The 15239-nt window shown below is 56.3% G+C and overlaps 1 protein-coding gene across 9 annotated transcripts in view; it reads left to right on the forward strand.

Moving 5' to 3' along the window:
• ADCY7 (adenylate cyclase 7) overlaps nt 1-15239 on the forward strand; it is a 64443-nt gene that overhangs the window by 25471 nt on the left and 23733 nt on the right. For all 9 annotated transcript variants that reach the window (XM_070770540.1, XM_019979298.2, XM_070770543.1 and 6 more), the window contains 5 exons: nt 9859-10290; nt 12333-12542; nt 13623-13775; nt 14499-14648; nt 14914-15062. In XM_070770540.1, the coding sequence (XP_070626641.1) occupies nt 10063-10290; nt 12333-12542; nt 13623-13775; nt 14499-14648; nt 14914-15062 (890 nt within the window). In that variant the 5' untranslated portion in view covers nt 9859-10062. The remainder of the gene's footprint in view (nt 1-9858; nt 10291-12332; nt 12543-13622; nt 13776-14498; nt 14649-14913; nt 15063-15239) is intronic.

Genomic DNA, 15239 nt, shown 5'->3' on the forward strand with positions numbered 1-15239 from the left:
CAGTGCGGGAGTTAAGACTTAAATCTAAATCTTTCTTGCCGTCTGCAGGACAGTGGCTGCTCTGGGTTAAACCCACCATTACCAGTGGACCCACTGGGTGGGTCATGGGAAGCCCAGTGTTCTGACTTCTTGGGCAGGACTAGCACCACAGGAGGTCTCTGAAGGCCAGCTGGACTTCCCCTTTCTGTTCTTCCTTGTCAAGGGGAAAGGGAACAGGAATGAAACATGGGCGTGAACGTGTTTTAGTCTAAAGGGGGAGCCTAGTAAAGGCAGGGCTTAAAGGAGTGAATCACTAATGGTGGAATTTCAGGCAAGAGTGCGGGGAAAATGTAGCTGTTCTTTCTGATATGAGAGCCTGGTTGAGCAGTCAGTCAATCAACACTGCTGCCTGAACACCCGCTGTGCGCAGGGCCCTTTGCACACCTAGGGGGAGCGGGTACTGAAGTCTCTGCCTTCTGAAAACTTGGGCCTGGAGCCGAGTCTGCTCCTGGCCTCTGGCCTGGGTGCTGGCACACAGAAGGTGTTGGTGCACATCTGCTGAAGCCCTGAGTGCAGATCTCTGTCAAGATGAGTGAATGAATAGATGGACTCTTTACAGGCGGTCCCTAACCCTTGTTAGAATTGGCGCAGGAGATGGCAGAGCAGATTTATTATCCCAGGCGGCTGGAACCCCGGGGGTGTTTGTGTTTCAGGGATTGACTAGGTCATGTCTAATCCGGAGGAGAAGCAGAAGGGCAGATTTCAGGAACAAAGAACAATTCCCTACCCCACCCCTAGGATTAGCCCTCTGGGGCCTGGTGACAGCACTTCTTGTTGGGCCTCTGAGATCTGACTTAAAGTACTTCCTTTGCAAGAGGGAGAACCATGGCCCAGATCGGGTAAGGGTTGCAGAGCATGTTGGCAGAGCCAGGGGGCTGGGACACAAGTGTCTGGACCCCAGGACTGAGTGGCCACCTGCGCTCCCTGGAGGCTGGGTTGGAGTCAGCCTGGGGGTCTTGGGGAGCAGGGCTGGCTGGGGACTTATGCTGTTGGGGGATTTTGGCTTCTGCCGCTGCCTGGTGGCACTGCAGGCTGTCCCTCGGAGGTGGGGAGGTCAGGGAGAGGGTTGTTAGGGACTCTGCCCCCTGTGCACCTCGGTCTCTCTTGTGGGGATTAATGGCTGGGCTTTCTCAGCTCTAGGAACTGAGTGCTTCTGGGCACATGTGCTGTATTGTCCTCGCAAACTTGGCCTGTTGGCCACGAGGACCCGTGCCTCACTCTCCCCCTACCTTGGCCATCAGCTTACTGGTGAGAACACAGGCGTGGAGCCTGAGAGCCTCTGCCACTCACATGGCCAAAGGCACAGAGCTGGGACTCGAACCCAGGCCTCCTCCCCGCCGGGCACAGATCACCTGGGGAAGGTGTGGCGTAGCAGGTGCTGCCTGTTCTGCGGGAGGCCTTTTTGCCTGGTCTCACCATCTTATGCCTTAGTGCCAACCCCTACGAAGCCGCCCTGCCTGCTTTCTCCAGCTTTCTGCCGGGCTCAGTTTGGCTCATCCGTTTGTCTGTCTCTCAAGCACCCGCCAGGGCCCAGCTGCAGGACATGGACTTAAATCCCACATCAGTTTGGTGAGGCAGAGTGGGGATGTTTGAGAGGCATCTTGGAAGAACTCGACAGGGACAAGTGCCGGGAGAAAAGGGTAGGCAGAGTGAGGCTGGGCTCCCGCACAAGCTATGGCTTGGAGAAGGTTCCCAGGTGCCTCTTTGTGCTAGGCCGGCAGAGCAGCTACTGGCTTCCCCTCTCAGAGCTCTGGGTCTCCTGAGGGAGGTGACATTAACGTGATCAGAAAGTCTGCCAGTCACCCGGCGCTACGCTGGGGGGCACTGGGCTGGGGGGCTCCTGCCTGCTGCAGTATGGTCACGTGGGCAGAGCGTGGGCGCAGGGACTGGCCCAAGAGGCCCAAGTGGGGCCTCTCCTCTCCTTAGGCTTGCCTGCCTGCCCCGCTTCACACCCCAAGGCCCCACTTCCCCTTTCTGGGGCCACCAGGCCCTGTGCAGCAACGGGGCCTGCTAGGGCAGGGCCAGAGGAAGCTGGGCTGGGTTCCTGCCAGTGCTGCTTGGGTGAGGAAGTGGGTATCCTGTCTGTGTCTGTGAAAGCTGGGGTGGGCTAGCACTCCCCTAGGGGTGTGGTAGGGCTGGGAGGGGGCTGCCAGATCAGGCAGTTCTGCTGGCGAAGGGTTTCCTGAGCACCCAGAGGGCCAGTTCCTGCAGTCATAATTTGAGGTCCTAGCACCCTCCTTCCAGGCTCTTCTAGCTGAGGAATGTGGACCCCTGCCCATCAGTATTTGACAGGAAGACCCCGGTCCTGTTTTGGTTGCAGGGAAGGGAGAAGACGGTGTGTGAGGGTAGCTCAGAGCGCTTCCTGGAGGAGGAGGCCCTCCTGGTCTTGCTGGCTATGAGGACGGTCCCTGGCATGGCTGCCTGATCTTGCCCCTGGAAGGCAGAGAGAGGTACTTTGACTGAGTCCACTTTGCCCCCAACCCTCTCTGGAGCCTTGCAAACAGGGAGGGCTGGAAGAGGTTGGCATGTGGAGATGTTCTGGGCTCTGCGGATGTTAGTACTGTGAGGGAGATGGGCAGGATCCTGGGTGGCCTGTATTCAAATCCCGGCTCTGTTTTACTAGCTGTGTGACCTCAGGCAAGTAACTGAAGGTCTCTGTGCTCAGTTCCCACATCCATAAAAGAGACACGGGAGTCTCACCTACAGGGCAGGCATGCGGATTCAGACAGCGCTGAGCACACAGTGAATGCCCAGTAGATTCTCTGATGGTCTTTCCCGCTCAGTCACAGGCCCTGGAGACGCAGGGAGCGCGGAGCCCACCGGGGCCGCTTGGGGGAGCAAGCTTGATTCCCCGGCTGTCAGTTTCTGCCTAAGCACATCCCTGGGCTCCCTAACTCCTCTTGCACAGGAGTCTCTGGAGGGTACTGGAGAAGATACAGGGAGCACCCTGCCTCTTGCAGCCTTGGGCCTCCTGCTGCTCCAGTCAGTCAGGGACCTGGTGGCCAAGGTATAAGACCTAGGTTGGGGTGCGGAGGGTTCCCCAGAGGAGGTCTCAGCCAGGACTGGTTGTGTCTCAGGGGCCTACTCCCACCTCTGAACCAACTTTCCTTGACTTGGATCCTCAAGGGGTCATGAGGGCTTTCCGGACACAGCACACTGGGGCAGGAGGCCTAGCACAGACCTTGGGACTCTTGGTTGCAAGTGCCGGAAGCTCACTCTGGCCTCAGCCGTGGGGGGGCATTGATTGTCCCTTGTGAGTCAACATCTTGGGGTTGCTTGAGCCTCTGACAGAGCTGGATCTGGGGGCCCCGGGGCTATATTCAGGGCTCTCTCTCCAGCTCTCCATGTGGGCTTCCTTGTCACATCTGTCACTGTGTGGCTCCCTTGGCTGCCGGCTCCAGGCCACTGGCAAAGAGAGCATCTTTCCCTCATGGGCCAGCAGAAGTCCCAACGAGGACTCTCACTGGGTCTGGTCCCACGTCCATCCCAGGTGGCACTAGTGGTAAAGAACCCACCTGCCAATGCAGGAGACGTAAGAGACGCAGGTTTGGTCCCTGGGTTGGGGAGATCCCTTGGAGGGGGGCATGGCAACCCACTCCAGTATTCATGCCTGGAGAATCCCATGGACAGAGCAGCCTGGAGCAGTCCATGGGGTCACACAGAGTCAGACGTGACTGAAATGACTTAGTACGCATGCACACGCCATCCTTAAACCAGTCGCTGGGGCTTGGGAGAGACTGTGCTGATAAGCCAGACCTGGGTCATGTGTCCCCCAAACTAGGGGCTGGGGGAGCGGGAGAGGACCGTACCTAGCAGAAGCGGGAAAGCCTTCCCACTGGACCCTTGGGGAGTCCCCCTCCTTTTTGAGAAGGGGCCGCTCCCCCAACAGCGTTGCTGTGAGGTGGGAGGGACAGCGAGGGAAGCCTGGGACTCCAGCCCCTCCAGGTAACGGGGCCTCAAGGTCTCTGCACTGGATGTCCGTGGAGTTCACACAGGACCTGGGGGATGGGGGTGAGGGAGTGCGGAGGCGGGTGGGCTGGGCCTGGCTTGACCTAGGGTCAGACTTACAGCCAGAGCAGCGCCCGGTGCTGGAGAAACCGCCCTGAGAGGGGATGAACTTCCCGTCACAAGGCCTGTGAGCTGAGGTTGCAGAACGGCAGGAGTTCATCCAGGGGCTCAGAGGGGCCCCCGAGTTGCCAACTGAGCTGGCACTGGCAAAAGAAGGGCCTTGAAACCTGCCCCGACTGAGAGGCCTCTGGGTCTCATTTTGGGGAGAAGCTGGCCTGTGGAGCCCCTGGAGGAGGGCATGGCAACCCACTCCAGTATTCTTGCCTGGAGAATCCCATGGACAGAAGAGCCTGGCAGGCTACAGTCCATGGGGTCACAAAGAGTCGGACACAACTTAAGCGACTTAGCATGCATGCATGGCCTATGGAGATACCCATTGGTGCTGGCTTGTCTGTGGGAGGTAGTACCATAGCCCTTCCTCCCAGCCTGGCCTTGCACTGCTCTGTTTGTTCCAGAAGCTGGATGGCGTCCCTGGGTGGATCGAGTCCCCATGCCCATGCTGCCCATTGTCCGCCTTCTCGCCCGCCTGCCGTTGCCCAGGAGGTGGCCTAAATAGATCCCCAAGAGAAGTGTTTACCAGGCCTGAGTTTCCGAGGACTCTTTCAGCTAATCCCTCTCTCTCCCTGCCTGGCTCAGCCAGGCTTTGTGTGCCTGGAAGGGCAGGTTGGCATTGGGGGTGAAAGGCCCCATGGGGTGTGTGTGTGTGTGTGTATGTATGAGTACACACACATGTGGGTGGGGGTGCACTTGTGTGCATCGTGGCCACCCACAGTCTGTTCTGGGGCTGCGCCGGGGGGATGGAGCAGCGGTGGAGAGTTGCCTTGGCCCCTTGGAGTTTGGGTTTCTTAACCTGGCAGTCCTGGTGCCCTGGGGTTGGCACCCGGCCACAGAGACAGTCAGTGTTGTGAATAGTTTTGGCAACTGGTTCAGTCCTTGGGAGCTGCTGCTTCTGGAAGGAGCTCTGTAGGGAAGCCTTTCCCTGTTGACTGAAACCATGAGGCTGGGCCAAGGGGTCCTGGTTTGGGAGCTGGCAGACCCGGGCTTGAGTCCCAGCCCTTCTGCCCACCAGCTCCAGCTGTGTGATTTTAGGCAAGCCGCTCAACCTCCCTGGGTTCGGTTTCGCCTGCCAGGTTATGAGGGTGAGAGTGGGAATGTGCGTGCAGGCACCTGGTGTGGCGGTGTTAAGCTGTTTCAGGTGCCCTGGAGAGGGGGCTTCTCAGGGCAGGCCCCTCGTCTTGCTTTGTGACTCCTTCGGCACGGGGCTGGTTAGTACTCAAACATGCCTCTGCTGGAACAAAGACTAGTGAGTGTTGATTTAGAGGTGGCAAACGAGTGGGCTGTGCTACATGAATTTTAGAATTTTTTTTTACTGAACTGTACTTGATTTACAGTGTTGAGCCAACCTCTGTTGTACAGCAGAGTGACTCAATTATACACATATAGACATTCTTTTATAAAATATTCTTTTCTATTATGGTTTATCCCAGGAGATACAGCTCCCTGCGCTATCCAGTAGGACCTTGTTGTTTATTCATTCTAAATACGATAGTTTGTATCTAGTAACCCCAAACTCCCAGTCCCCTCCCCACCCACCCCCCCCCCCCCCCCCCGCGGCCTCCTGGGCAACCACAGGCGTGTTCTCCGTGTTCTGAGTCTGTTTGGTAGGTACGTTCGTTTGTGTCATATTTTAGATTCCACATGTGAGTGACATCATATGGCATTTGTCTTCCTCCGTCTGACTTCACTCAGTGTAATCATCTCTATCTCCAGTTGCGTCTGTGTTGCTGCAGATGACGTTATTCCATTCTTTTCCGTGGCTGAGTAGTATCCATCGTGTGTGTACAGCGTCTTCTTTATTCATCTGTTGATACATATGTAGGTTGTTTCCATGCTTTGGTTGTTTTGTTGTTTAGTCACTTTTGGCTATTGATACCACTCAAATTTTAAAAATTAGCTATCAACATTTGAAGACCGGTATTTCTTGTAGAAATCAGATTTGTAGCTTGTTCAGGCACTTTGAACACTTTGGCAGCCCTGGCTCAACCCCCTCAGGGTTGCCTGGGTTAAAGAGGTGGTTGCCAAGGCTTGTGGACACCTGCCTGGGCCCAGGAGGAACACAGGGGCCTGGACCTCTGGTAAAGAGCCCCTTCCTCTGCCTCCAAGTATGTGGTTTTTCTGTTTTGTACCCAGGATTTGAGGAACAGGAGCTCCCAGATGGAATGATGCCTCAGGTGGGTCCTGATTTAAGGTTGCCCTGGGTTACTCAAGGCAGCTGACGCTCACTGGGGGTCTTCACTTAGACGCTGAGATTCTGGGTGCCCTGCTGTTCTGTCTTTGGAGTCCCTGGACTGACGTTCCTTTGCGGCTTCCACCAGTGGCCATCTGCAGCCCTTGTGACTGCCCTGAGCCTTCCCACGTCTGACTGCCTCCCTGCCCTCTGCCACCCGCCTTGTCCTGGCTCCTGTCCCTGAGGCAGGCCAGGATGATGTTGGGGGCCTGGACTCCCGGTCTGCTCCCTTGACCCAAGATTCCTGTTGAGAGCGTGGCAGCCGCCCCAGGCTCCAATGGCTGCATCTAGGGATTGCACATTTTTGGGTAACTTTCTCTCCCTGGAGACTGGGAGCCCTAGGGGAGAGAAAGCCAGCCTGGCACACGGGAGATACAGTGGGCCTGGTGTGCCATAGGCATGATTAGCAAGCCTTTTGGGGATAAACTAATGAGTAAATACATGAATGGTGCTGGAGAAAGAGGGAGGCCCTCTGGGCTGAGCGTTGCAAGCCTGGGGTCTGCTCTCAGTGTCACTAAGGGTCCACTGTGTTCTTCTCTGAGGTTCAGTTTTCTTTTCTACGAAGTGGAACTTGCTAGCTTGTCAAAGGGTCCTTTTAGAAAAATTCAATCTTAGGTGGAAACTTAATATTAATGCAAGGGGGATGCTCTGAGTGAAGCTGGTGTTCGGGTCTAAGACTCACTGAAAAGCTCCAGTAACCGAGTGAGTGAGGTCTTCACACAAGAACCGCTGGAGCAGAAGAAATCCTGCAGACAGACTTCACGCGTGTGGCCACCTGACCCAGGACAAACGTGGCTCCACTGACACTTTTGAGGGAAGAATGTGGCTTCACTTAAGGCCAGTGGAGTAATCAGATGCCCATTCAGAAAAAGGAGCTTGGCCCCCCCCCCCGTCATACTGTACCCCAAAATTCCGTGAGATGGAACAGAGGCCTACATGCGGTCAAACTGCGAGAGCAGTGCTTTCCAGGAGGAGTTTCTGGATGATAGAGGGGCTCCAGATCTGCACTGGCCTACGTGATAACCGGTGGTATGACTGAGGGACTGACTTTTGTTTAACTTTAAAAATGTTTATGTAATCATCATGCAATTGTGTTGTTGTTCTTAGTCGTTCAGTTGTGTTTGACTCTTTGTGACCCATGGACTATAGCCCACCAGGCTCCTCTGTCCACGGGGATTCTCCAGGCAAGAATATTGGAGTGGGTTGCCATCCCCTCCTCTCATGCTATTATTATGCTCAAAAAATTAAGTGTAATTTACTAGCCTAGTCCCACCTTCAGTTCACATGTATTTATTCGGGCGCTGCGTCTTCCTTGCTGCATGGGCTCTCTCTAGCTGCGACGAGCAGAAGCTACTCTCCAGTTGCAGTGCGCAGGCTTCTCATCGCAGTGGCTCCTCTTGCTGTGGAGCAGGGGCTCTAGGGCTCTCAGGCTCAGTAGTTGTGGTGCTTGGGCTTAGTTGCTCTGTGGCATGTGGGATATTCCCAGACTAGGCATCGAACCCGTGTCCCCTGCCTTGGCGGGGGGATTCTTAACCACTGGACCACTAGGGAAGTCCCAGTTCCCATTTAGATTTCACCACTTGTTTCAAAACAACTTTTTGTAGTTGCGCATTTTTTAAAAATTTTATTCATTTGGCTGTGTCAGGTTTTAGCTGCAGCACATGGGATCTTGTTCCCTGACCAGGGAACACACCTGGACCCCTGCACTGGGAGTGTGCAGTCTTGGCCCCTGGGCCACCAGGGGAGTCCCTGTAGTTGGAGTGTTTTTAAAATCAAGGTCTAGATAATGTCCATAATATTGGGTTTGTAAGACTTTTGGGTTTCTTTGGTGGCTTAATCAGTAAAGAATCTGCCTTCAGGGTAAGCAGGTTTAATCCCTGGGTTGGGAAGATTCCCTGGAAAAGGGAATGGCAACCCACTCCAGTATTCTTGCCTGGAGAATTCCGTGGACAGAAGAGCCTGGCAGGTCCACGGGGTCACAAAGTGTCAGACATGACTGAGCAAGTAACACCTTTTTTTGTTTTTTGTAAGATTTTAAAATTTATTTTATCGTGTAACATCCCCACTTTCTCTTATGTCACTGACTGGTTAATAGTGGGCTATTTGTCCTGTAGATCAGTAGTTTTCAAAGTATGCACCAGCAGCTTCAACATCTCCTGGGAACATGTAAGAAATGCCCATTTCTTCTCAGACCCCATCTAGTCCTGCTGAAACAGCACTGGGACTGCAGCCCAGCGATGTGTGTTTTAGCACATCCTCCGGGATCTCACCTGGGTACCACTGCTGTTGTGACTACCCCGCTTCATAGATTTGGCTGATTGCGACCTCCTGTTGCCATTTACCTTCTCCAGTTGGCCTCTATATGGGACTGAATTTTTCATTTCATTAAAAAAATTTTTAATTTATTTAATTTTCACTGCATCGGGTCTTCGTTGCTGCACGTGGGCTTTCTCTAGTTGGGGCGAGGGGATTACTCTTCGTTGCAGTATGTGGGCTTCTCATTGCAGAGCACGGGCTCTAGATGCACCACGTCAGTAGCTGCAGTGCCTGGGCTCAGCAGTTGTGTCTCTCGGGCTCTAGAGCACAGGCTCAGTGCGGGCTCAGCAGTTGTGTCTCCCGGGCTCTAGAGCACAAGCTCAGTGGCTGCGGTGCCTGGGCTCAGCAGTTGTGTCTCCAGGGCTCCAGAGCACAGGCTCAGTGGCTGCGGTGCCTGGGCTCAGCAGTTGTGTCTCCAGGGCTCCAGAGCACAGGCTCAGTGGCTGCGGTGCCTGGGCTCAGCAGTTGTGTCTCTAGGGCTCCAGAGCACAGGCTCAGTGTGGGCTCAGCAGTTGTGTCTCCCGGGCTGTAGAGCACAGGCTCAGTGGCTGCGGTGCCTGGGCTCAGCAGTTGTGATTCCAGGGCTCCAGAGCACAGGCTCAGTGTGGGCTCAGCAGTTGTGTCTCCCGGGCTGTAGAGCACAGGCTCAGTGGCTGCGGTGCCTGGGCTCAGCAGTTGTGTCTCCAGGGCTCCAGAGCACAGGCTCAGTAGCTGCGGTGCCTGGGCTCAGCAGCTGTGACTCCAGGGCCACAGAGCACAGGCTCAGTGGTTGTGGTTCATGGGCTTGGCTGCTCCATGGCGCATGGAAACTTCCCAGACCAAGGACTGAACCTGAGTCCCCTGCATTGGCAGGTGGATTCTTTACCAGTGGATCACCACGGAAGTCCTAATTTCACTTTTAATCAACTTAAATTTAATTTTTGACAGTGATGTGTGGCTAGTGGCTACTGTGTTGGACAGCGCAGTTTTAAGAAATACAGGAAACTAGCTTTATGACCTTGGGGTGGGCCAGGCTTTAAACAAGACCTGAAAGTTAGGTTTGGGCTAAGGTTGGTAGTCACACCTGGGTGTGAGTCCTGACCTCGCTCTCCCCCGATGCCCAGCCTTCCCAGTCCAGGTCAAATCTCGGTCTTCTTGTGTCTCTGCAGAGCTGAGGACCCTGAGTGGCCATTCACTTGGACCTGAATGCAGAGGCGGATGCTGGCCGTGCAGTAGCCAGGCTTGGCAGCAGGAGCAGTGCGGGCCCTGTGTACCCATGGAGCTGCCAGCCAAGGGGGTACCTTCCCAGCCCCACCTGCCAGGCTGGGAGAGGCCAGAGGCCTAGGTGTGCAGCCGTGGGTGTTGGCAGACAAATGCTCCCCAGGCCGTGGGGTTTCCTGCGTGGACCACTGGGTGTGCCAAGGTGGAGGATGCCAGCCAAGGGGCGCTACTTCCTCAACGAGGGCGAGGAGGGCCCCGACCAGGATGCGCTCTACGAGAAGTACCGCCTCACCAGCCAGCACGGGCCACTCCTGCTCATGCTCCTGTTGGTGGCCATCGCTGCCTGCACCACGCTCATCGTCATCACCTTCAGCTACGGGGTGAGTGGGGGCAGCCCGTGGCTGCTGGGGCTTCCCTGGGGTCCAGGTCTCAGCTCTGATGCTCTGTACTTGTGAGGCCTTGGGCATGTCATTATCTTCTTTAAGCCTGAGTTTCTGCATCTGTAAAGTGTTATGGAGCATATTTAGGCTGGGTTCAGTTCAGTTCAGTCACTCAGTCATGTCCAACTCTTTGTGACCCCATGAACTGCAGCCCACCAGGCCTCCCTGTCCATCACCAGCTTCTGGAGTTTACCCAAACCCATGTCCATTGAGTCGATGATGCCATCCAACCATCTCATCCTCTGTCGTCCCCTTCTCCTCCCGCTCTCAATCTTTCCCAGTATCAGGGTCTTTTCAAATGAGTCAGCCAAATTAAATGAGTCAAATGAGTCAGCCATATCAGGTGGCCAAAGTACTGGAGTTTCAGCTTCAACGTCAGTCCTTCCAATGAACACCCAGGACTGATCTCCTTTAGGATGGACTGATTGGATCTCCTTGCAGTCCAAGGGGCTCTCAAGAGTCTTCTGCAACACCACAGTTCAAAAGCATCAATTCTTTGGCACTCAGATTTCTTTATAGTCCAACTCTCAGATCCATACATGACTACTGGAAAAACCATAGCCTTGACTAGATGACTAGACAAAGTAATGTCTCTGCTTTTTAATATGCTGTCTAGGCTGGTCATAACTTTCCTTCCAAGGAGTAAGTATCTTTTAATTTCATGGCTGCAATCATCATATGCAGTGATTTAGGCTGGAGGAAGACACATTTTTAAAAATTTTTAGGTCTGGGGTGGTTTTAGATGGTACATTAATTTGAGCAAATAAATGGCCATCACTTTTCTCCACAGTGGACTTTGATTCTGCTGAAGGTCTAGGTCAGGGAGGGCCAGTGTGTCCCTGCTCCCACTTCTGGTACCAAGGCAGACCTCATGAATCAATCCCAGCACTTGTGCTCAGGGAGCCTGGCCATGGTCTCAGAGTCCTTCTCAGCACAACTGTCCAGGTGGACACCACAGCCATGACCTGTGTGTGGCTGTTAAGCACTTGAAATAGGGCTAATATGTCTAAATAACTGAATTTTCTATTTTGTTTCATTTTTATTTATTTTTGTGCTTTGGTTGTGGCATGTGGGATCTTAGTGCCCCAACCAGGGATTGAACCTGCACTCCCTGCAGTGGAAGTGCAGAGTCTTAGCCACTGGACAACCAGGGAGGTCCCTTAAATTTACTTTTTTTTTTATTTACTTTTAAATTAGTGGAAATTTAATTTTGAATAGCCACAAATGACTAGTGGTTGCTGTATAGGACAGTAAGGTTCTAGGAGAAAACATCAAAGACTACAGGGTATTAACAGAGCAGTCTGAATAAGGTAAGGTGGCCAGCGCCCAGTAGGTGCTCCATCAGTGCTGTCTGTGTCTCTGTGCCTGTAAACTCAGGGACGTTTGGTCACTTGGCAGCTGGTTACGGAGTACCGCTGTGGGCCTGCCCCCAGATCAGTCTCTGTGCTCATCTTGCTTAGGGGCCCCTGGGGGAACCAGGTGCCGGCCCGCTGTGCATGGTCTGCCCTGTTACCCTCCTCCCCGCAGGGTGCACGTCTGCGCCTCTCCTTCACACCTCCCCTGTCTCGGATGCCCCTGGTCACCATTTCCCCCTAAAGAGCCTTTCCTCTTTTAAGAGTTAGGAGCGGTGGCCCCTCCCCCCGAGGCTGTCCTCAGCTTTGCTTCTGTGTGCTTATACCTGTGACCTGCAGGTGTGCACAGAGGCCCTGGGGCCCCTGCGAGGGTCGCTGTGGGGAAGGGAGTGGGGAGTGAGACCATCCCAGGGCCGGGCCGGGGAGGGTGCTTAGGGCAACTGGGGAAAGGTGGTGGTACAGGCAGCCCCAGCCGAGGCAAGGGTGCCAAGCCTGAGGGGACACAGAGCCTGATGTGTAGAGGGAGGAAGGGCACCGCCCACGAGGAGGGAGCTGCTGGTGACCTTTCCTGGAGGAAGTGACACCCTGCTGGATAGCTGTGGCATTTCTGTGCGTGTCTGCCCCACCCAGGACCCCTCCAGACACCGGGCCGTCCTGGGGACGGCGTTCTTCACGTTCGCCGTGTTTGTGCTCCTCTACGCTCTGGTGTACGTTGAGTGCCTCGACCGGCGGGGGCTCAGGATTTCCGCGCTGCTCATCTGGGCCTGCCTTGTGACGCTGGGCTACGTGTTGGTGTTTGATTTCGACTCGCCGAGGAAGGACACCTGTGTCTTGGGGCAGGTGAGAGGGTGGGGGACCCTGGTGCCCATGGGGGTTGGGTGCGCTCGGCAGCTCCTGCACTCCCTGGGCCTCAGGTCCGTCTTGGAGGCTGATCAGTATTGTGTGTACCGGCCACAGGCCCTCCCCTCTTTCTGGGCTGTGGTTCTGTGACTGAGAATGGGCCCTGGGCTGGTCTTGTTCTCTCCGCTTTGCACTGATGAAGTGGGGGTGAGATGGGAGGAGGGTCCACCTGAATGTCTAGCCATGGCATTTCTGGAAATGATACATCCCCAATCAAAGAGGCAAAGAGGCCCGAACTGGCTCAGGTGGCAGGAAAGGCCCGGGGTCAGTCTGGGGTTTCAGCAGGCTGGCCAGATCCTGTTTCCTTCCAGCTCTGCTTTCCTGTCAGGCCATCCCCAGCTCAGCACACAGATGGCTGCAGCGCCTCCAGGCTGCTGTCCACCAGCCTGCCCCGGCCGGCTGAAAGAAGGAGCCCTTTCTCAGCCAGCTTGAGTCACACTGGCTGGCCTGGGTCATGTGCCTAGCTTGGATGGTCATTGTCATCAGGGGTTGGCCCCAATCTGACCATCGGGGCTGGGGTCATGGAAGCCATGCATGAAAGCGTGGGGATGGGCAGTGCTCCCCGAAGGGTGCAAGCAGGCAGGCCAGCTCTGAGAGTGGATGGGGTGGGTGGGCCCGCACCGCTGGATGGGGCAGGTGAACGGACCCTGCCCAGCCTTCCAGTGGTTACCATTTTTTCAGAGGAAGAGCTGGGGGCAGCCGGCACCAGGCAAGGGCTCCCTGGCCCCCAAGCGCAGTGGAGGCTCAGGCTGGGTAGGTTCAGCCTTGGCCCCAGACCCTGAATCAGCTTGTAGGACATGATGCTGGCTGGGTAGATTTTTGACTTTTTCCTGTTCTCGCATGTGTCTGCTGCTGCTTCTCACCACACAAGGTGGGGGAAGGGGCCAGCCTGAGAGCAGAGGGCACCAGGGTCCTGGATGGGCCGCTGATGACTCAGCGTTCAGGCTTCTGGGGCCCCACTAGCCGGGCGCAGCTGGGCAGGGGTGGCGGGGCAGCCACGTCATGACATGCTGTGTGCAGGTGCCCTTCTTCCTGTTCGTGGTCTTCGTGGTGTACACGCTGCTGCCCTTCAGCATGTGGGGCGCCGTCACGGCCGGACTCGTCTCCAGCATCTCCCACCTCCTGGTGCTCGCAATGCACCAGGAAGACTTCACCAGCCCTGTGGGGCTGAAGGTGAGGGGCGCGGGGCCGGCTAAGCCCCGGGGGGAGCTGTGCTTCGGGCTGAGGGCAGCTGAGGCTGGTGTGGGCGAGTTGGAGGCCTTGGAGACAGAGGTTGGCTGACAGGTGGACTCCAGGCCAGGCTTTATCCCAGTTGGCAGGTGCCCCGCCCTGCAGTCTTTGCTTTGCCGGCCTGGGGTACCCCAGGGTTCAGCCTCTCCCTCCAGCCCTGACCTTCGGGGTCCTTCCTGGGTCCAGTGCACTCTGCTGGGTGAGACCCTGTTCAGAGGTTTCCCCTGCTCGTGTTGGAGCCCCACTGGACAGGTTCAACACCCTGTCCTGCCTTCATGTTGAGGGATTATGAACGGTCAGTGTGGATGGTCAGTTGTGTGTTTGGTCTGGGAGGCGAGGGCCAGAGCTCTGGGCAGCCAACCAGGCGCCGTGCCTTCCATGGCTGTCCTTGGTGCCCCACTGGGCTCTGTGAGGAGACATGCTCCTGCCTCGGTTTTAGCCGCTCTGGGTCCTAAGCCCTCCATGCTAGGGGGTGCCTGGAGGATGCAGACACAGGCTTGAGTCCCGTCCTGCGGTCACAGCGACTCACTTCCTCAGTTTCCCTGCCTGCACCCCCTTGGAGGCCAGGGACTGGGGAGAGGGTACCAGCACCAGCCCGCCAAGGGGACCGGTGTCCTGGGGGCATGGGCCAGGCCTGATGCTGAGCCTGCTGTGGCCCACCTGCAGCTGCTGGCCACTGCGGTGGTCTTCGTGTGCGGGAACCTCACAGGCGCCTTCCACAAGCACCACATGCAGGACGCCTCCCACGACCTCTTCACCTACACAGTGAAGTGCATCCAGATTCGGCGTAAGCTGCGCATCGAGAAGCGCCAGCAGGTGGGGACCCGCCGCCCCCTGGAGCCGCCGCCCCTCGTCCCCCTGCCATCTCCCAGGCCCCATGCCCTGTGTCCTTTCTCTGATGATAAGTGTGTACACAGGGCGCCTGACCGGACACCTGTGCCGGCATCCCCTGGGGGGCTGCTGGGCCACGGGAGGTGTGTGCCCGCGGGTTGGTGCAGGACGTGCACCAGCTGCTGGGGGGGAGCACAGGGTGCGGAGAGGACGGGGGCCTGACGCCGCCCCGCCCATGCCCGCATGCCAGGAGAACCTGCTGCTGTCTGTGCTGCCTGCCCACATCTCCATGGGCATGAAGCTGGCCATCATCGAGCGGCTCAAGGAGCGCGGGGACCGCCGTTACCTGCCCGACAACAACTTCCACAACCTCTACGTCAAGAGGCACCAGAATGTCAGGTGGGTGGCCAGCGGCCCCGTGTGCCCCAGTGTCTCCTGGGAAGCCCCCTACCCTCCTACCTGGGGGCCCAGGAGACTCCCCCAGACTGGGGAGAGGTAAATCCAGGCCCCAGACCTCAGTCTCCCTGCTTGCTCCCCCAGAGAGTGAGGTTGGATTACATGAGTACTGGAGGAAAT

Source organism: Bos indicus, chromosome 18 (assembly GCF_029378745.1).
Source record: "Bos indicus isolate NIAB-ARS_2022 breed Sahiwal x Tharparkar chromosome 18, NIAB-ARS_B.indTharparkar_mat_pri_1.0, whole genome shotgun sequence".
Lineage (NCBI taxonomy): Eukaryota > Metazoa > Chordata > Mammalia > Artiodactyla > Bovidae > Bos > Bos indicus.